Source organism: Hemiscyllium ocellatum, chromosome 7 (genome assembly GCF_020745735.1).
Source record: "Hemiscyllium ocellatum isolate sHemOce1 chromosome 7, sHemOce1.pat.X.cur, whole genome shotgun sequence".
Taxonomy (NCBI): Eukaryota; Metazoa; Chordata; class Chondrichthyes; order Orectolobiformes; family Hemiscylliidae; genus Hemiscyllium; species Hemiscyllium ocellatum.
In genome coordinates, this window is record NC_083407.1 from 45916372 (window position 1) to 45939559 (window position 23188).

Genomic DNA, 23188 nt, shown 5'->3' on the forward strand with positions numbered 1-23188 from the left:
TTATTTTTGGAGAGAGGAAGGCGATGGATGTTGTGATGTGCACTTTAAATATCTATTAAAATAAAGACGCGAATGTTCAATTCGACCCGAGGAGTTGTATTTCGGATGTGGGTTTCGGTTTCGGTGTTAACAAGCAACAGTCAGAAAATCAACAAGTTCCCCAGCCAGAGAGAGAGAGAGAGAGTAGGGAGGAGCCAGTAATATCTGAGCAGAGGGGAGTGTCTCGAGTGTAGGCGGACGTTTGCTTTAGACGGTAATGAGAGGTTGGAGGGAGCTTGGAAAGTGTTTCAAACGCGACTCCAGCCAGAAATTGGGGTCGTTCCCAGTGCAGGGGGGATCGGAGGATTAAAGGCAAGACTGGGACGGCTTCTGTATGTGCTGAGGAGTGGCGGTGCGGGAGGGTAGGGGCTGCTTCTTATTGATCGGAGAAGTTTGAAGTGGAAGCTAGGTGTGCCCGACCTAAACCTGCTGGGGCTGTTGGAGTGGAGTCTGCCAATTAGCAAACATGCCAGCCGCCGCCGACGCCGGGGAAAGCAAGAGGTTCCGACCGAGAGAGAGTATCTCATTCTCCGAGCGGCGAGCGTCCGTGTCCTCGGAGGTTGTGTACAATGAGCTGAGAGAAAGCTCAGGCGACACCCTGGTGCCGGGTTTGATGGACCTGCTGACACAATTCGCTAAGGCGTTCAGCTACCTCTTCCCCGTCTACCTGACCGGATACTTCGGATTGAGCCTCACCTGGATCGCCTTCGGGCTCATCCTGTGGATCTGGTGGAAGAGGAACAGAGGCTGGAAATTTGCGCGTTGGCAAACAGCATTGCAGTTTCTGGAGGATGAAAAGTTTGTGATTACTAATGAGATTAAGCAAGATCTTCCAGCCTGGGTGGGTATAATCGTCAATTAAGCAAAATTAAAGTCAAATCAGATGTTTAAGACAATGTGTTAATGTGCATACAGGCGTATCCTATTAGGAACCTGTTTTATTCATCTGCGCAATTTATAATCACTGTCATTTCAGATTTATTGTTACTTGGCAACCAGATGGCAGCACAGGGTTCCTCAATGGATCTTGCTGTTTCCGGGTGATAGTTTAGAAACTTTTGTTAGCTGATTATTACTCCAGCATTTTAGCACACAAAATCTTATTGGTCTTTTCTAAAGATCTAATGAAAGCAAATATTTACATAAATCTGGTATTCCGTTATGATTCCACAGAAGTATCATGCTCAGTTTGTCACTCCATAAATGCTGCGTGTCCCTGCAATGGTTAAATTCCGCAGTGTTATAAATCGTAATTCTTTCTCAATAAGAATAAGACGGCCGGTTCGTTTAGCAAATATCTAAAAGACCTTAGAATAAAATCGTATAATCTTCGGCTGCACGTTGGTGTGAAATGACAGACCGTGTGAAAAACAACGAAAGAAAACGCTACAGGATATAGCAGGTCTGATAGCCTGGAAAAGAGAGCCTGCTACTTCAAATAGACCAGGAAGTTATCCAGTTGATTTAGCGTGCAGGTCCTTTTTTTAAAAAAAATGACAACTGAAGAAGCCCAGGGAAATCTTTGACAACATGCATCTATATTTAACTGGTTATTTATCACTTTTTATATTTAAATAGCCTGCAGTTTGAAAGTTATTCATTACCTTGTGGAATATGCTATTAAAAACATTCACCCCCACCCCCAATCGTTGAGCTGTGTTTATATTTCTTACCCACATTTGCTATGGAACTGATCCATGCAGGCAAAGATGCTTGCACTTATTAACAGTTTCTGTCTGCAAGTGAGGCTTGTGACTTCAACATGACTGAGATTGTCTTCTATTTTCAGTCGTTCAGAGCTGAGAATAATTGCTCCACAAGCTACTGAGTTGTTTATGAAAATTCCTCCAGATTTCTGCAGTTTGCACAGTACAATTAGTTGAGACCACCTTGACTAGATAAGATCTTTATCAGCTCTGGCACTGATGCAGAACTGACACAAGGAATGTTTATCTTTGCTGTGTTCAACTGTTTTTGCTGTTGTGAAAACAAATAAACTAATGAATAAGATTACATTAAAACCAGTACTTATTCTGTTTGCTAGGGTATTTTAAACCCCAGGACAAAAAAAAACAAAATATTTCTGGCATGACTATGAAGTGTTTGTGGTACATGACATAAGTGGTTCAGGTGAAATTCTTCATTTATATCTTGTATGAGAAGCCAGTCATAGAAAACATTTTGCAGATTAATTTATAATTTCCACATTCCTGTGTAATATTGGAAATGCTCGTTATTAAATTTCAATGGAATGTATTCCTTTTGTTAGTTATAATTGTTCATCAGGGAGATTACATCCAGAAAAGCACCAAGGTATAATTTCAACTGATTTTATTGAACTCCTCCACTGTAAAATATAATCTAATAAAGTACAGAAAAGGTCAATTTGTGCCAAGCAGTAACAGCGGTTTTGAAGCTAAATGTGTTAATAGGTTGCACATTGATGGTTCTTTTGGCTTTTCTGAGGTCAAACCTACAGCATTTAACCAAGAATATGATAGCAGATGTTAGAGTTCCTTTAAAATGTCTGGATGGCAAGAATATCCTGTCAGTGTAATTAACACTAACACTAAATTGATTTATAATCACTAAAACAATTTATGGAATGTAGCATAGGGTATGTATAATATAGGACTTTTAAATATTCTGTCCAGGATAATGGCAAATAAAATATCAGCAAATATCACTGCATAATGAGACCATTTCTGAAAGCTGAACAAAATCAAGAACATTTTCTAATTTTGAAGTCATTGCGCCCTTTTCATCTATTTTAATTTATTCAAATCTACTCCGCCTAATCATTCATCATTTAATTGCCAACATATACAGTACACAGACTTCCTGAACAATTATACTGAAATGAAGGATAAATTAGAAACAGAGTATTGGAGAAACTCAGTAGGTCTGGCAGTGTCCTTGCAGAGAGAAGCTGCATTAAAATTTCAAATCCACTGACTCTTCTTTGGAATTGTTAGGAGTGAATTGGATTTGATGGCCAATATTAGATTGCAGCTTTCCTGGATATTTCTCTAATTGTAAATACAAAGCTGCTTTTATTCTGTCTGGTTATCTCCCAACTGCTTGATTCATTGTTGATATTTATACCTTTTTGAACTTGACAGGGATCTTAAGGGTTTTGATGGATATTATTTTACAGTTATTTCACATTTCTTCTGTAATGTTTTCTCTATTTTCCATTATTAATTCCATTAATTTTGAAAAGCTGCTGCTATTCAAGGTAAATTAGTCATGAGCTGACTAAATTGTGGAATAAGCTTAAGGGACCCATGTTCCTTCATAGTATAATTATTGAGTTGGCCCAGTACTTAGCGTGTTTATGATTATGTTATTTACGTGCAGAGCCTTTCCCAGATAATCAGACTTCCTGAAAAATTAATACTTATCCAACTCCTGGCCAATATTTACTGCTATGCCTGTAATGCAATTATTATATTTCTTGATGCCACCCTATAGATGCAGAATAAATATTATCATTTATTTAGTGTAGAATTTTATAAATGTTTAGAACCGAGACAGTGGCAGCAAGCATAGCACATTTGCTGAATGACAGGTATGAATGAGTAGTAGCAAGTATGTTTTGATAGGTTGGTGCTAGTCCTTTTCTTGATCATATTAATGACTAGACTTTGTACAAGACATGATTTCAAAACTGAAAGAAGTGCACAGGCTGCAAAAGCTCAGAAAGTCTGGCAGCACTTGTGGAGAGAGATCAGAGTTAACATTTCGGACCAAGTGACCATTCCTCGGAACTCAATTTCAAAACTCTGAACCGTTTCGAAATGTGCTTTTAACATAAAACTTGGAAACATCATGAACTGTAGGATAGATTTTTGGAGAATGCAGGATGGGTGGACATATGGGAGAGGAAATGTTTATGAAGAGAAGTATAAAGTGGTGCGTTTAGTTAGCAAGATTGAGCAGAGGTAATGTGAACCAAAGAATACAATTCCAAAGAGGGTGCAGGAGTAGAGGGACCCAGGAATACTCAACAAGATGGCAGAACATGTTGTAAAATTGGTTGAAGGTCATATAGAATCTTGGGATTAATAAATTATTGCACAGAGTACGAAATAAGGGAAGTTAAGACAAACACTCATGAAACACTTGGTTCGTAGTCATTCAGCATGGAAACAGACCTCTTGGTCCAACTTATCTGTGCTGACCAAATTTCCAAAACTAAACTAATCCCACTTGCCTGCATTTAGTCCATATCTCTCAACCTTTCGTACTCCTGTACCTGTCAAAATGTCTTGTAACTTTACCTACATCCACCACTTTATCTAACAGTCTCAAATTGAGCTCTGATCTGCAATCCTCAGTCTCAAATTGAGCAGTGTACACAGTTCTCAACAATACATCAATTAATTAGACAGTCTGCAAATATGATTCACAAGAAAAATTCCAAGAATGAGGCATTTCAGTTAAATGTTTCAAATGTAGGTTCACCGTAGAGATAAGATTGACGGGTATTTGTGTGTTGTTAAATCATGAAGGCATATGTAAGTAAGTGAAGATAAACTGGTTACAATGGCAGAAGGGTCAAGACCAAAGGATGTCAATCCACAACGAATGTTTTTACAGTATCTGATTAGGATCTGGAGAAAGTAGGACTCTGTCAGCAATCCTCACTGTGAGCTAGAAGACTCCTGGGTCAAGTCTTATCCTAGCAATTGTAGGACAAAAACTGTCACGGCCAAAGCTTCAGGTAAGTCAGCATGTATCTATGCCAGCTTGCAGCACAGATAAATAAGGTAGGATTAATAGTAGAAAAGGCATCCAGCTTTAAATCCATGCACCAAATCTGAAAAAGAGCCATACTTCATACATTCTTCAAACGATTTGAAGAACAGTCAACTAGCAATGTGGTGACCATTGGAACGTACAAAAAGCTGAGAGCAAGGAAAGGTGTAAGTATGCTCTAGAATGCAAAGTTAAAAATCACACAACACCAGGTTATAGTCCAACAGGTTTAATTGGAAGCACTAGGTTTCGGAGCGCCACTCCTTCATCAGGTGGTTGTCAACCACTTGATGAAGGAGCAGCGCTACAAAAGCTAGTGCTTCCAATTAAACCTGTTGGACTATAACCTGGTGTTGTGATTTTTATTTTAACTTTGTACACCCCAGTCCAATACCGGCATCTCCAAGTCATGATCTAGAATGCACTCCATGTAGTCAAGTAAATTCAGTCATGTTTTTCAAAAAGTAAGTGGATAAGCACCTGAACAGAAATTTTGCAGGATTTTTCCTTGAAAGTAGGGTCGCAGGTAGATGGATAGTGAAGATGTTTGGTATGCTTTTCTTTACTGGTTAGAGTATTGAGTACAGGAGTTGCCAGGTCATGTTGTAGCTGTACAGGACATTGGTTTGGCCACATTTGGAATACTGTATGCAATTCTGATCTCTTTCCTATTGGAAGGATGTTGTGAAACTTGAAAGGATTCAGAAAAGATTCACAAGGATGTTGCCAGAGTTGGATGATTTAAGCTACAGGAGAGGCTGAATAGGCTGGGGCTATTTTCCCTGGTGTTGGAGGATGAGGGGTGACCTTCTAGAAGTTTATAAAATCCTGAGGGGCATGGATAGGATAAATAGACAAGATCTTTTCCTTGAGGTGGGGGAGTCCAGAACTGGAGGGCATAGGTTTAAGGTGAGAGGGGAAAGAGATAAAAAGAGCCTAAGAGGCAAATTTTTCATACAGAGGGAGATGCTTGTGTGGAATGAGCTGCCAGAGGAAGTGGTAGAGGCTGGTACAATTACAGCATTTGAATGGGATGCGAATAGGAAGGGTTTAGAGGGATATGGGCCAAGTACTGGCAAATGGGACTGGATTAGGTTAGGATATCTGGTTGGCATGGACGAGTTGGACCGAAGGGTCCATTTTAGTGCTGTATGTCTCTATGACTTTAAAAGAAAGAGAATTGTGATGTACTGGTGGAATTGTTCTCATAGGACAGTTCCCATTTTATAATTTCATGGAACATTTCAATTTAAATTTGTTACTTTAGTAGCACTACATAGTTTTGATTCTTATTTTCTTTGGAAAAATACGAAGAATAACTGTTTCAGTCAAAGATTCAAATAAAAAGCAAAAGTGCAGGCATAGACAATTTGAAACAGCAAAAAATGCTGGAAGTGCAAAATGTCAGTTAGCATCAGATCAAAGATTAAGCAAGTCTTATTTTCATAAATCAATTCTATCTGAATTCAAAACAACAAATATATTTGTAACAATATATTTCTTGATTTTTGTCAAACGGCTTTTAATTTCATTGTATAAAATAATTTATTAATTTATAATTTACAATGGATAAAATATCATTTTCACCATTTCAAAATCGTTCACCAGTTCCATGGTGTACATTGAATTCTGCCTAATCTTGCACATAAATGAAGAATAGTAACTTGGCAATTATTGAAAGATGTACTTTTTACATATACTTGAGTAAACTATATTTGTCTTCATAATTAAAAGAAATATGAATATTCATCTTCCTATGCCTTCAAAGGGTATAAAATATTATTCCTGGTTGTCTTGTTTATTGCAGGAGTTACTTTATATTCCATTAGCCAGCAGAGCATTCTGCTTAGTTTGACTAAGTTTTGCCACAAAAGACCATATGAAGTGGAAATGGGAACAAGCCATTCCGCCCCTGAGCATACTGCACCATTCAGTAGGATCACGACTGACTCAAAATTCCTCACATCCACTTTCTTGCCCTTTCCCTGTCAACCTTAATTCTCATATTAATCAAGAATCTATCCATCTAGCCCTAAATATCCACAAGGACTTTATTACAGCGAGCTGTGGGGGGAAGATTTCCAAAGACACTCAGCTGTCTTGAGAGAATTCCTGCTCATCAGACTCTCAATCGGTGCCCCTTGATTCTAAGACTGCATATTCTAGTCCTAGACTCTTCCATGAAGGGAAACATCCTCTCTCTCAGTAATTACCTGTCAAGCCCTTTTATGAATCCTAGATGTTTCAATAAGATCACCTTATTCTTCTAAACTCCAGTGAGTAGAGTCACAATCTGGTTAATACTTTTGCTCCTAAGACGATCCCTTCCTATGGGAGATCATCCTAGTGAATCTTCTCTGAACTGCCTCCAATGAAATGATATCTTTTCTTACGGGAATGAAGACTGCTGTCAGTACTCTTGTACACTAGACCCTTGTAATGTAGCGTCTCCACTCTTATATATTCCAAGTCCCCTGAAGTCAGGGTCAATTTTCTTTAAGCTTCCTGATTACCTGCTGCACCTCTGTGCTAGCTTTGTGTGTCATTCAAAAGGGCCCCTAAGCCCTTTTGTGTTGTAGCTTTCTGCAGTTTTTCTCCATTTAAATACTGCTTTGTACCTTTGTTCTCTCATGTAAAATGAACAAAAGAAGTGAATCTTATGTTTTTAAGCTTCAGTGTACACTGGGCAGAACTCAATCTTGAAAAGAATATGAAGTATAGTACCTTATCAAATATTGAAAGATGTACCTTTTACATAGGTAAACAATTACTATAATAGTTTGACCATTATCTTCAGAACAATCAAATAAATAATCATATACATTCAGCGAGTTGGTCTATAATAGCAAATTGAAGAATTTTTTGATTATTTAATTGAGGTCTAAAGATTTGAGTATATTGAGAATCGCAAAAAGAAAAAAAAATTCAGACATACAACATTTAATGTATTCTACAGATAAGTTTGATTACTGCAAAAGCTGTTCCTTTTTTCTGTTTTATTCTTCGCCGTAAATTTACATGTGCAGTTGAAGATTGAATGAAAACAGGTTTTAATGTGAATCATTCACACCTAAGTACATATTTGCAATTGCTATCTTAATTCCCCTGTTTGGTCTGTTGATTTAAAATGGAGAATCCACTCTGAATCTGAGCCAGTTATTAGATCTTTTAAAGACAAAATAAGCATAATTACACAAAACAGTTTACATTAATAATTTTACAGTTGGATAAGAACTGAACTGAAATGTCTAATCAAAAATATAAATGAGGTCAAACTTTATAAATAAGTTTCCAAATTGAATGTTTTTGAAGTAGATAAATTGAATGGTTGATCAGTTTTAATTTCAGGTTTCACTGAGATACACTTCAAACATTCCTCAGATATTTGAGTTACTATACATTGAGTTCTCAACTGGCTGAAATCATTCTTGAAAATATCAGCAATGCACTCTTGTTATTTTCATATTCCTTTTTTCTGGTAAATTCCATCAATTGGAATAAATTCAAATGAAGATTTTTTTTAAAAATTGTTTAGCAATGATCTGAGGAACTATTTTTTGATGATAGCAGAGTCCACTTAAGTGTTGCTGTGGCGAAGGAAGTAAGCAGTGCCTTCTTTCCTTCCTGAGAGTACAAACCTCCCATTTTGCAAATTGGTTTCCTGTAACATGAAATTTCTTAAGTACATAATCTGTTTGTTTCAGGAGTTCCTTTCATCACTGTCTTTGTTGTAAAATTTCCCTTCCTGTCTTTTGCTTCTCTCTGTAACTGTAAGGGTTGTAAAGCAGGTATTTAGAATTGTTTCCATCCAGTAAATATGATTGGAGTGTTAATACCTCAGTTTAAGGAACCAAATCCAGGTCACGTAGTCCAGAAATCTAGGCTCAGTCAGTACATAAGACACCTCTGAAGCAAAACAGATGGTTCTCTGAGATTTAAATTTTAAAGTTTGTTTCTGTTTATAATGCTAAAGTGGTGCTTCCAAGCTCTACATTTATTACAAAGTCCCATGTTATAAACATATTGTTCAGATTTCAAGCTGCTATTTTTGTCCCATTCATTGAACCTGTGAAATATTTGTTCAGTTTCACAACAAGGTCGGAGAGAAGAGAGAAAGCAACCTCACCACATCAACATTTTTGAGAATTTGTAAACTAAGGTGTACTATTAGGCTGCAAGTACCTAATAGATTCTGTTCCGTTTGAATCAAAATTAATACAAGAAGGCATGCACTTTAATGTGAAGCAAACTGATCAGCTTAGTGTGTGTTTGTGTATGTGTGTGTACAAGTGAGTCTTTCATTGCCTTCTATCCATTGGGAACCTTGGCGATGATGGCACTCTGAGCTTAATTCTCAGATCCCATAGCACCGGTGTAGCAAACACCTGGCCTGATGGTGAAGAATCCCAAGAACAGGGTAAAGTATCTGATATTCACACTTAGAATAATATTAAGGTATGCGCTGAATCCCCATTTCATAATGACTTCGGTACCTTTCCACTGCTTAAATATAATTGGGGACCAAGACCTCATGTAGATAGGTAAGCAAACAATTCCCACTGCCCTTCAAAGTCAAACAATTTCCCCCCCCCCCCCAGTCAGTGTAGGCTGTTTTTGCATCAGGTCTGTTTTTTATGTGCTTTTTTTTGTGCTACATCAGTTGATCATTGTCATGTCCAGTTCATAACATCATAGAGACGTACAGCACGGAAACAGACCCTTCCGTCCAATTCGTCCATGCCGACCAGATATCCCAATCTAATCTAGTCCCATTTGCCAAAACTTGGCCCATATCCCTCTAACCCTTCCTATGCATATACCCATTCAGATCCATTTCAAGTACTGCAATTGTACCAGCCTCCACCACTTCCTCTGGCAGCTCACATGCACCACCCTCTGTGTGGAAAAAGTTGTCCCTTATGTCCCTTTTATATCTTTCCTCTCTCACCCTAAACATATGCTCTCTAGTTCTGGACTCCTCTGCCTCAAAGAAAAGACTTTGTCTATTTATTCTACCCATGTCCCTCATGATTTTATGAACCTCTAGAAGGTCATCCCTCAGCCTCCAATGCTCCAGGAAAACAAGCCTATTCAGCCTCTTCCCTAGCTCAAATCCTCCAACCCTGGCAACATCCTTGTAAATCTTTTCTAGACCCTTTCAAGTTTCACCATATTCTTCCTACACATGGAGACCAAAAATGCACACAGTATTCCAAACGTGGCCAACCAATGTCCTGTACAACTGCAACGTGACATCCCAACTGCTACACTGGATACTTTGTCCAATAAAGGAAAGCATACCAAATGCCGCCTTCACTATCCTATCTATCTGTGACTCTACTTTCAAGGAACTATGAACCTGCACTCTAAGGCCTCCAGTTAACCTTTTAATAATTAATCCTTAACAGTCTGGTTTGAAGATATTTTTAATGTTGGGTTTAAATAGGATAAGCACCAAAGAAATGCAAAATCCTGATAATTAAAATAAGATGTATTACTGAGTGTGTAAAGCAATGGGTTTTGCATTCTATTTAGAGGTGAGGAAATTATTTTAATAATCAAAGCTGTTTGGTGCAGATGTTGAATAATTGATTGTGCTCAGGATAATAGACTTGGCTAACAAGTGAAGCCAGTCTGTTCTAGTATATTGACAGCAACCACCCATAGGTTAAGTAGTCTAAGAAGGAACTTGGAACAGAACAGATGTTTGCAGATGATCACATCTACTCTGGAGTAAGGGGATATTTTGTTTTGTGCTTTTTCAAAAAAAAAGTGATTTTCAGCTGGCTAGGGTAATTGAGAAATTGAGCAGGCTCAACTCTTGCCATTTGTTGATCACGGATTTCTCTTTAAATAGACATCATTACATCTTTAATTTTGATATTTGAGTGGACCAACAAACTTGGCAGTGGAACTAGACCATCCAGTGCAGGCCATTCTGCTGCTAAATTAATGTATTGGAAAAACAGGCATAGGAAAGTCTTTACTTTTTGTCAACTTGTTGGGGAGAGTTATAACTCATCCCAATGTCCATTCTTCCTTAGCTGGAACTTCAACCTGAACCCTCTAGCACAGAAACTTTCTATCAAAATCAAGTAGCACATGGATGCATTAGTAGAATAATTGATCAAAGAGCTGAATGTTTATTTATGTGACTTCCTGAATAAAATTTATGTATTTCACCTGTGTAGGTTTTCTCCCAGTTTAGTGTAATTCATTCATTTTTATCCATTTAGCAATTATATTTTACTGCTTTAACTCTGACAAACTTTTGAATGGTTTGACCACATTAGAATGCACTCCAAATGCTAACCATCTTTCTATTTAATATTTCACTTGGATATAATGTTCAGTCATCAATAACATGTCTCTGATCACTCCAGTATATGCATTTGTCGTCCACCCTGATCTCTGCCACACCTTTTCTAAAGTGGAAAGCAGGCAGGTTTGAAAGTTTGTCACCACCTATTATTTTCTTTTCTTCACCACCCAAAATAATTTATACACAATGCAGTAATCTTCCACTGAAGTAGAATTTATTTGTATATGAGCAGATGTGTGCCGTAATGTTAAAGAAGGACCAAAGGTCAACGAATTGATTGAATTCAAGGTAGTAAGTGCTGGGGAAGCTCAGCAGTTTTGGCAGCATCTGTGAAAAGAGAAACAGTTAAATGTTTCAATTCCAATATGACAACTGTTCTTCAGATTCTGTGGTTCATAGCTGAACATGCAACAAACTGATGATGCAATGAAAATTACATGCTATCCCATTGTGAAGTACCAACCAATAATTTATACATGATGCATAAAAATCATAATATTTTATACAAAACACAACAAAACAACATGTTTTTTGTTCCTAAAACATTGGTACAAACTGGCTACCATTATTGGAAATAAGCTACAATTATGATGTTTGAGCTTATTTAAAAAATTATAACCTACATTAATATTAAAGCACAATTTATGAACATTTAGAACATTTAAGTATTGTCACTTATGATCGCAAAAAATATGAAGTATTTCATTGAAATCCAGACTTTAAATACTGATGTAAATGCAATTAAAACGATACATCCTGTTCAATAGAACTGCACAGTTTTATTCAAACAATATGGTCTATTCATGTATTCAATCTTAACAAGGTATAAGCAATATAAACGTGAAAGATGTGCTCAATTAAATTTTTAATTAAGCAATTCTATTGTAGACAAATAGACTATACTAGAGCTATAAATGCTGCACCAACTATGTGTTCTTGCAGTGTCCAATACTTTTGTTTATAGAAGCTTACACTAAGTTGGACAATGCAGTCAGTTCATTATAGAAACAAAATATTGCAGATGGCAGAAATATCAAATGAATTCAAACCAAGTAACAATGAAACAGCTGGCCATTAATTTTATTCACAATTTTACAATGTGCAGGGAAGACCTAGTTTGGGCAGCGGGAATTTGGGCAGGAAGGAAGCTTTCTGTTTCCTTGGGCAGGAACTGAAGAATTTAAAGGACTCCTATCCACATTGGGAGTCCACCCTTTTGAACAGCATCCCATGGGTGGTCTCTCCATGCTTGGTCTCCACCAAGACTCCAGGCCTTTTCTCCTCTCACTGTCAGGAAACCCTTAATATAGTCTCAGTCCTAGGAATTGTTGATTATAGGACCTGAGACTGTAGTACTGCCAGCTGGTTGGATTGAGGGAGGAACCGAAGCTCTGGCTGCAGGCAGTTACTGCTCCTGGGAGCATTAAATGTGTATGAGGCTTCTGTGATTTACAGGGGTGTTTTCTCCAAGGAACCCTGTTCAGAGCCACCATTGCATTGTTGTGTGTTAACCAATTACACAATGTCATCTTTATAATTTTGTCTGTTAAACTGGAATGTCCTCTTATGCTGAGTGATTCACATCAAGACAGTATAAACATGATATTGATTTTTTCAAGCTAATATAGACCCTTCATTTTCTAAATTGCACTCTGCAGAAATTTTGTAAAATTTGAATCATCTCTACTGATCTTGCCAGTCAAATTTATATCAAAAAATCTAAAAATAAGATGTCTGCAGTTTCTCCTTGGCCTAAATCAGAATGAAAATCTGGACTAAACTCAGTGCAGATGGAGGGGCAGTTGTGACTTGGCTGCTTTCTTTGACTGCAGTGTCTCATTATCCATCTCTTTTTACCTATTCTGTCCCATTTTCCCAACTTCATGAACTAGGCTATTGTCATTGAAAAGATTGTTCCAGTGGAGTTGCGTGTGTATGGAGACTAATAGTCTCAGACTTTTAGAATCAGCATTATATTTAACCAATGAATATTTCATTTAGAAAATGCAGGGATATGCTGTAAAACCCAGAAATTAAATTTTTGTTGACCAGTTGACACATTGATCATATGAGGCATACAGATGCAAGTTTTGATTTTCTGGTCAGCAATGAAATGACACAACTTACCACTGAGTACAAAAGTTGCAATTTCCTGTGGCTGGGATGTCTCCATCACAGTATTTGTTTGAACTTTGTTGCTGGATGCCTGAGCATCCAGATTGTTACTATGATGCTATTAAGCAGAGGTTAAGTAACCTAGTCACCTTTTTTAAATTTTTTTCGCAAAACTAAAATTCACATATTAAGCTTTACTTTAAATTTTATAGAGAACTAAATAAATAACATGAATATGCACATGGGAATAAAATGGAATGTTGAAATATCAAGCCTTAAAACCTACTGAAATGTGAATTATTTTATTATTGAAAAATTTGACATTCAGCAAATTAGAAGTTAGCTTTTCAGTATCAGTGCTGTTCAGTAAGCTTGGAATTACTATACCATTATAAAGAAAGCTGTGCTTCCTTCAACAATGTCACTTGTGTTTTCTAGTTTCTACAGAGAGGCAAGTAGTGTAAGAAGGCAAGCTTGTGATAGTTGAGTGACTTTAAGACTGGAATTCAAAATTCCAATCTCTAGAGAAGTGTACAATTACTGGCAGCAACATCTGGATTTCCACATTCAAGAACACACATGTAAGATTTTTTTTAAAGAAGTCATGATCATAAATGCTGACAAATTTATAATTATTACTACCACAAAATCTGAACCACTTTGAATAAATCCAGGAAATTTAATATGAACTTGAATTTTGTACAAAGATGGAGCTTTTATAAGTAATTGTTAAAGGGTTTCGGTCGGTATTTTGCAGCACATGATTCCGCAAATAAAATGCCCAAAGTTAGTTTCTTTGATTTGTAATTATGGCAAAGCATTCTGGAAAATTCTGCTTTGGTATTTTTGCCCACAGTTCTTTATGGGCAACAAGGAAGTACGCTAGCTGAACAATTGCGTCCTCTGCATTAGTTTGGCAATTTAGTTGGTTCCTGAAAAATAGCCACGGCCTCTGTTTTGAACATTTGCAGGTAAATAGCATTGGAAGGATAAAGAATGCATTGCAGTGATTATAATTAGTCAGAGACATTGGTTTGAATCTTGCTGTGTTTGCAAAAATGCTGACCCGGACATTTTTGTGGCTCGTAAACTGCACACCTGATCCATGTGTGGTTTCTCACACGTGTGCAAAATGAATGTGGGTGTGGAGGTGTTTATAGGGTCCAAAATTTCACATCTCCCTTCCTCTTCACCCAATGCTAGTTCATACCCCTCCGATCACCTGTACCATTCTATATTGCCATTTATCCTCTATTACTTATCAGATCACACATATCTCTGCGTGCCACCTATATGCCTTGAGATCGTAATCACTCATCCACTGTTCACTATGTACAGCTCTCAAAATCCAACAACAATGGAACATAATATAAATTTTGAGAGAAAATGAACATCTTCCTGTTTAATAACTTCTATATCAATGATACTGAGAAATGCATTTGAGAAACAACATTTGGAATCCTAATTAGCTTGTCAACAGATCAGGTCAAAGGGACAATTAGTTTATGTTGCACTTTGAAACTTATGTTTGTTCACAAATGAATGTAACATCTGTTGCAGTGAAACCCATTAGAAATTGAACCTCGGTCTAACATTCCAAAAGGCAACAACTGCCCAACCATTGAATGACACTTCAGGAAGCAAAGATTAGAATATGTTCATTCCAATTTCAGAGTGCCTGTCAGTCCATGTAAAGGAACAGGTGGTTACTTTATCTTTCCCCCAGGTGCCAAACACCAGTGCCTAGATCTTTCAGTCTCTGGATGGTCAGAAATCAGATGTACCCAACAAGATATATTTCAGAATCCCTTCAAAGTCCTAATTCCGGGGAAATGTGGGAATTGGCCAAGAAGCTTAAATTTCTGATAGGCACTTTCTGTGAAATATTTCCAGCTCTGAGTTAGAATTCAAGACTTTGGAAAGTTCTGACTTCCTTTGCTATCTAGGTAGGTACCGTAGGGAAATATTAGGTTAATTTAAAAACAGTTCTAATTCCTGCGTAACTGTTCATTGAGCTTTTGCTTCCCATCCTGGCTCCTTGCCTTATCCTCACCAACTTCACCTGATGACATCACCTAACTACATTTGTGAAATAACCTGATTACCACCTTTCCCAGCTACCCCTCACTCACTAATGTTACACATTTGATAGTCCTCCATTGCACCTCAAAGTAGTTTATGCTGTAAACAGTTAACAAAATACAGCAGTTACTGCAGTGAAAGGGAGCATGATTTTTATGAAGATTCTCTGTACTGATCTCTGCAAGAATTCTTGGACTTAGTAAGTTCTGTAGGATCCTATATCAGAAGATGAGCCTAAAACTTGAAGGTAAGTAACTTTGTCACTTGTTTGTTCCATGTTAAAATTAGGGATTCTGATGCAGAGCTCAAGACTTGGATGCAATTTTGATTTTAATCATTCAAAGTCGTTTGAAGCAAAATAGAACAGATCACAGCAAAGTGTTGATGGGACATTTTGGCACAATTTTCAATGCAGTATGGTCTAGCCGTATTGGAAAAGCGCAGACAACTTGTGACTAAATATGCAAAGTTGATCAATGTGAGGGTAACTTTGCAGGATGCACCCCATAATGAATCATCACATTTTTGAGGATGTAATTCTGAAAATGGACAAGGGAGATCCAGTAGATGTAGTGCACCTGGACTTTCAGAAAGCTTTTGATAAAGTCCCACTTAGGAGGTTAGTGAGCAAAATTAGGGTGCATGGTATTGGGGGCAATGTACTAACTTGGATTAAAAGTTGGTTGGCTGATAGGAAACAGAGTAGTGATAAATGGCTCCATTTCGGAATGGCAGGCAGCGACCAGTGGGGTACCACAGGGATCCGTGCTGGGACCGCAGCTTTTTACAATATATGTTAATGATATAGAAGATGGTATTAGTAATAATACTAGCAAATTTGCTGATGATATTAAGCTGGATGGCAGGGTGAAATGTGAGGAGGATGTTAGGAGATTACAGGGTGACCTGGACAAGTTAGGTGAGTGGTCAGATGCATGGCAGATGCAGTTTAATGTGGATAAATGTATGGTTATCCACTTTGGTGGCAAGAACAGGAAGGCAGAGTACTACCTAAATGGAATCAATTTAGGTAAAGGGGCAGTACAAAGAGATCTGGGTGTTCTTGTATACCAGTCAATGAAGGCAAGCATGCAGGTACAGCAGGTAGTGAAGGCGGCTAATAGCATGCTGGCCTTCATAACAAGAGGGATTGAGTATATAAGCAAAGAGGTTCTTCTGCAGCTGTACGGGGCCCTGGTGAGTCCACACCTGGAGTACTGTGTGCAACTCTGGTCTCCAAATTTGAGGAAAGACATTCTGGCTATTGAGGGAGTGCAGCGTAGGTTCACGAGGTCAATTCCTAGAATGGAGGGATTACCTTACACTGAAAGACTGAAGCGACTGGGCTTGTATACCCTTGAGTTTAGAAGACTGAGAGGGGATCTGATTGAGACATATAAGATTATGAAAGGATTGGACACTCTGGAGGGAGGAAACATGATTCAGCTGATGGGTGAGTGTCGAACCAGAGGACACAGCTTAAAAGTACGGGATAGACCATTTAGGACAGAAATGAGGAGAAATTTCTTCACCCAGAGAGTGGTGGCTGTATGGAATGCTCTGCTCCAGAGGGCAGTGGAGGCCCAGTCTCTGGATTTATTTAAGAAAGAGTTGGATAGAGCACTCCAGGATAGTGGAATCAAGGGTTATGGAGATAAGGCAGGAACTGGATACTGATTAAGGATGATCAGCCATGATCATATTGAATGATGGTGCAGGCTTGAAGGGCAGAATGGCCTACTCCTGCATCTATTGTCTATTAAAAATGCATTTGTATTGTAATGCAACATTTGAGGTGATCTTAAATAGTTCTTAATAATCTTTTGAAATCTCTAGACCTTTCACCAGGCTTTTTTTTCCCCACAAAGTCTCAACCCTAGCCTGCTGGTGACACCCGATGAAAATTTGTGTGGGAGGAAATCTGATTGATTTATGACCCCATTTTAAATGGGGAACAAGACCTCCATGGGTAGTCCAAGGATTTCTGACCCATAAAATGGCCACAAGCAAATGACTTTGGGTTGGGTTTGTAGAGAGAAATCAGAAAAAAAACCCATTCAGGCCCCAAAAGATGTTGCATTACTTAACTGAAACATGATTAAATGTGGTTCAATCTAAAGAAATCTGAAACGCTCTATTGTGCGTGATTGAAGTGATCCTCAGCAGAAGTGTTGGTGTGGAACTTTGCTATCAGTGATCCACCTCCCTAATAAGTGACCAATTACGCCAAAGGGATAGACTCTGAGGAACCCTGTGGAGATGAAATATACTTTTAATAGTCAAGCATGCTCTCACTTATGCCTGATTTATAATGAAAGAGCTCAAATCATGAGTTCAGATCCAAGTTTTTACATCTCCTCAGATTATTTACTTTCAATATAAGAATTCAGTTCAATATTAAAGGCCACAAATCCTTTCACAACCTCTTTAAATTGAGAACTAATTTGTGAACTCCCAAGCTAAAATAATTGTAGCTTTTGAAACTTTATCCAGACATTCATAACAATATCCCTTAGTTCTTTGCTGATACCTTCCCTATTGACACTGCAACAACAGATGCCAACAATTTTTTCCAAATATACATCATGTGGTCTGTCAATCATAGTTCAGATTTAAAAAGAACCCTTTACTGACAGCTGTTGTCTCTTTTTGTTTGTCTTTCAGTATTTAGAACGGGTTATTTAAAAAATGTCAGATTGTTACTCCGATCTGTCTGTCATGAGCATTTTATGTCACTTAACTGTGGTTAAAAGTCTTTGCAAAAGTCAAAGTGGTGTCTGTTTGAAATCACAATTTAGTTCAAATGGTCCTGCCACATTCAAATTATCTACTTATTCCCATCTATCCTTTTTCCTGGCAACCAAAAATTGGATCTGACAAAATTATAGAGGGAACTCTGCATCTTGATCTGACCGACTACTTCTAAATGTCTGTGGACTAGAGAGGACTCTGTTAAAATCTGGGCCATAGCCTGGAAGGGTAGTGCTTTGAGAGGACATAGGTGGGATTAAACTTTGATTGAAATTTGTTTTTACTTAACCATCAAGTATCAACAAAACCAATGTCTTCAGGGTTACTTTAGCCAAATGTATTAAGGTCAGAGATATCGGCAATCAATAAAAAGTTATTCAGCCGTGTAATCTTGGCTAGAATAGGAATATAGATCACCTGTGAGGGAGAAATTGAGAGTGGTGAAGAATCTGGATGGAAGTGCACACGTGCTTGAATACTAATGGATTACCACTAAAATATGTTTCAAAATTGATTCTACCGGATTTCTGTGCATATTTCAACTTATTTATAAATTTTTTGCTCTTCCTTCTTCAGGTTCATTTTCCAGATATTGAAAGAGTGGAATGGTTGAACAAGGTAAGCAGATTAAGACTTGAGATATAATCATTTTCCAATTTCAGAAAATTGTTTGCGGTGAGATTTGTTGTCCATATTACTTCTATTTAAAATTGGAAGTATGCAATACTAATTCACTTCTAAAATGGTTTAGCTCTAATCTTAAGATGAATATATTTGATGCTAGGGGGAATAATTTCTCAATATAAATCAAATTAATAATATGAAAGCATTCAGTTAGTCTTTTCCTTAAACTTCAAGGGCGTAAAAACCACATATATAAAAACTACACTGATAACTTAACCTTGCTGAATCATATTGGACTGATTTTTAAACATTTTTTTGGCCCAATGCACCTTTTTCTGAGGTCTCATTAAGAAAAAATGCCAGAATTCAGTTGCTTTTATGTTAATGTCTGCGCAACAATTTTTACTGATTTGTGCATGTGGTCATCTGAACCTCTTCACTCTTTCACAGCACTTTCTTTTTCCTCACTGAATACCATCACCATCAATCTCCTCCACCACTAGTTCATAGTCACAACAGAGTTCATCATGAAAAATATGTAGTGCAGCTTTTTCTTAGGCTCCTTTGATGACATCTACCATAGAAAAAGACAAAGGCAACAGATGTATAGGATCATCGCTACCTCTAATTTGTCTATTTTGCCATCCCCAAAGCCTACAGGATCTTTATTTGTAAATAAAACACTATTCTCCCAGAACTCCCTCACTTCTCTACTGCACAGACGATGACATTTCAAGGCAAATTAGCAATGGTAAATGAATGCTTACCTTTCCAATTATGTTCAAGCCCCCTTAGTGAGTAATAAAAATTCTGATTTGTTTCACCTGGATCTAAAAATGAATAGTCTCTCATACCCCCTATTTAACTCTGTCTGCTCCCTTTCTGTACAATTTTCTCTGTTTCTTAATATCTGCAAACTTGGGTACACTGGAGACCATCATGGCAAGTCAGATTAGATTAATTTAGGATATCTGGTTGGCATGGACAGTTGGACCAAAGGATCTGTTTTCATACTTTATATCTCCATAACTCTAAATGCTGCCAGCCCTCTGGAATTTCTTTGGCATTTTCTGTGTTGTTTCAAACTTTTCGTCTAATTGATTTCTGGGATCCTTAGTGTCACATAGTTTTCTTTTAAAACCTGTAATAGTTGTTACATTTCAAAATAATTGGTAGTATAAGTTATTTGTTTTGACAGATCTATAAATGGAAGATCAGTTTCTCCACTTAACTGCTTTAGGTCTGTCTCAAGATTGTCATGCAGGTCAGGAAGCATCTGAGGAGCTGGAGAAACGACATTTTGGGCATAAGCCCATCATCAGGAATATGCTCGCAACGTCGATTCTCCTGCTCCTCGGATGCTGCCTGACCTGCTGTGCTTTTCCAGCACCATACTCTCGACTCTGATCTCCAGCATCTGCAGCCTTCACTTTCTCAAGCTTGTCATGACATGAAAACAGCCAAATCATATCAGCCTTTCTATTGTATTTGCTACAATGTCTTGAAAGATTCTAAAAATTGACTACAAATGTTCCTAACTAGACTTTTGAGTAACCAATCCCAAATTCTGAGAATAATCAATTTTAGACTCCAGTTTTGTAGTTTAAATGAAAGTCTTACCAGTTTAACTTGCCGGATTACTTCAGTGGTTTTCATTATTCTATAGGCATAGATTGACATCTTTGGAAAATCAACTGACAAAACATCAACCACCTTTTCAACTCACTCAGAGGAAGTTACTGATACCTAAACTTAATTTCTATTCTCTGAACTTCCATTGGCTGGTAACTGGGGTAACGGAGTTTCCAGTCTTGCATCAACAGCCAAGCTCCTCTTAGAAAACAGTCCACAACCCTGTTCAAATCTCTGACCCCTCCCTCCCTGACTGATAACTGAGATCTCACAGGGAGACATACAGTCTCACCCGGAATTTCTGGCACTAGTTCCCTAGTACTGACCTCATTGATGCCAGACATCGACAATCTGGTTAAATGTACTATTGTTCTCATTAAAACATCTGGAGAATCACTTGATCACGATCTGACATGCAAGTAAGTTCCAGGCCCAGCCAATCAAATAAACCTCAGTTTGTGTGTTCTGTTTTTTTTTAAACCATAAGCTTCTACCCACAGGTTATTTTCAGCTCTCAGTTCACAACTCCAAACCAAAATTGATAAAAGAATAAAATAAAAGTAAAGTAATGAAAAATCAGCTAGGCCTCTCACAAGATTTTGAGCGTGTGCAAATAAAGTTCCACGATGAACACCACCTCCTCTAATGTCTGTTTGAGTTGAAACAACCTGTGCCATCACTAGTTGCAATCTTAAAAAGGTCTACTTTTCCCACTTCAAAGATCACTGCCTCTTTAAAACTGAGATCCCTTATCTGATCTTCCACTCCCTGGCCGCCATCTACCTTCAGCTTTTGTCAGACGATCTTTCCATCCACATCTCAATGAAGTCTCGAGCTTCTTGGACTTCTCTGTTTCTGCTTGCAGAAACAAGAGGTATTTCTGAATTTCTAAGCCAAGATATTTATCACTAAGAGAAAACCTGGCAGAAAGCCATCTTTTATCAATCATTTGGCATATCATCTTTGTCTGAAAAGTAGGCAGTATGCTCCTCTGAGCACATTTTAATATAAAGTAAGAACTGAGAGAGTTTGGATTTTCTGAACACTTATTAACAATAGTGATGTTCATTACTGGTTGGATTGATTAATTGGAAATGCTTATCGTAAATTTTCAGTGATTTAAGTTTGGGTGTGCAGGGTTCCACATTGCATAGGTATCAATGCCTGTCTCTCTGCATTTCTAATATTATGACTTCTTTACCCAGATTGTTAAACAAGCCTGGCCATATTTTGGGATGTATTTGGAGAAATTCTTTAAAGACAACATTGAACCTTCGATATGTAGATCAAATGTTTGCCTGAAAACTTTCAACTTTGCAAAGCTTAATTTTGGAGAAAAGGTGAGAACGTTCATCTTCATTATGGATTTGATTTCCCTCCAACTTTTTTTTTAAAAAAAAAGTTGTTCAGATGAGTTAATTTCCAAGGAGTCTAATTAACAAAACTGTTGACTGCGACTGCAATATAATTTTATTTTGGAATTGAGTTCCTGTCTTCATTCAGTCTATATTTAGATTTTATTTTGTGTACTACAGTATACCTTGCCAACTTGCTGTTTATACTGAAAAGCTGGTACATGGTCAGGAGTAAAATCCAAATAAAATTGGTTTGCTTTACATTCATTCATTTGAGTGCAAAAGTTAATCTGTCAAATACATGGTCCATTAGTGCAGTTATAGTGACAGCTCTTTTAATGATGAATGTTCAAATTCAAATGTTTTGTTAAGCTTGCTACTGTAAATTTTAAATTTTTCTGATCGCTGTTTTCAAATAAATCTTTGGACAGATTTTTCTCATTTTTATGCAAGAAGGTGTGTTAGGTGGATACTAACATACCCAAGAATCGGATAGTTCATCAATCATTTGCCAATCAGCTTGTTAAAACCACTAGGAAAATGGGTATGTCTCAACTAGCACAGGACTTGACAGTGATGTCCCAAACAACTAGAATTAGTAACCTGTGAGTCCTAACATGCCCCAGCCTTAACAGTCGGTGGGAATTTGAGAAACAAATTTGTATGGGGATCTGTTATTTATAACAATAATAGAGTGGTTATGTTAAGGGATTTTAACTTTCCAAACACAGATGGGACTGCAATATTGTTAAGGGTTTAGATGGGAGAGGAATTTGTTACATGTGTACAAGAACACTTTCTGTTTCAGTATTTGGATGTTCCTACTCTTGGGAACAAAGGCAGGGCAAGTGACTGAGATGTCAGTGGGGGAGCACTGTGACCATACTTCCAGTAGTCTTAAAATAGTGATGGAAAAGGATCTAAATGTTAACGTTCTAAATTGGAGGAAGGCCAGTTTTAACAGTATTAGGCAAAAAATTTCTAAAGTTGATTGGAGGTGGATGTTTGCAGGTAAAGGGACAGTTGGAAAATGAGACATCTTCGAAAATAAGGTAACAAGGGTCCAGAGATAGTTTGTTCCTTTTAGGGTGAAAGGCAGGCTGGTAAGTGTAGGGTATGCTGGACGATTAAAGAAATTGAGGTTTTGTGAATCTTTAGAGTATAAAGGCTGTAGGCGTATACTGAAGAGAGAAATCAGGAGGGCAAAAAGGGAACATGAGATAGCTTTGGGAAATTGGGTTAAGGAGAATCCAAACAGTTTTTTATAAATACTTTTAAAGACAAAAGGGTAACTAGGGAGAGAATAGGGCCCCTCAAAGATCAGCAAGGCAGCCTATGTGTGTAACTGCAGGAGATGGGGGGGGAAGATACTAAATGAGTATTTTGCATCGGTGTTTACTGTGGAGAAGGGCATGTAAGATATTTTTATTGAAATCAAAACAAATGCTGCTTAACTTGGCTTGAGTGGACTTCTAAAAATATTTTACCTAATTATTATTAATGGATA

General features: G+C 37.6%; 1 protein-coding gene across 2 annotated transcripts in view; it reads left to right on the forward strand.

Moving 5' to 3' along the window:
- The first annotated feature begins 227 nt into the window (after window positions 1-227).
- LOC132817063 (extended synaptotagmin-3-like) overlaps window positions 228-23188 on the forward strand; it is a 138956-nt gene continuing 115995 nt past the window's right edge. Inside the window, exons 1-3 of one of the 2 annotated variants that reach the window (XM_060827155.1) lie at window positions 228-880; window positions 18647-18688; window positions 21532-21666. In XM_060827155.1, coding sequence (XP_060683138.1) covers window positions 506-880; window positions 18647-18688; window positions 21532-21666 — 552 coding nt within the window. In that variant the 5' untranslated portion in view covers window positions 228-505. The remainder of the gene's footprint in view (window positions 881-18646; window positions 18689-21531; window positions 21667-23188) is intronic. The other variant, XM_060827154.1, reaches the window with a different exon arrangement.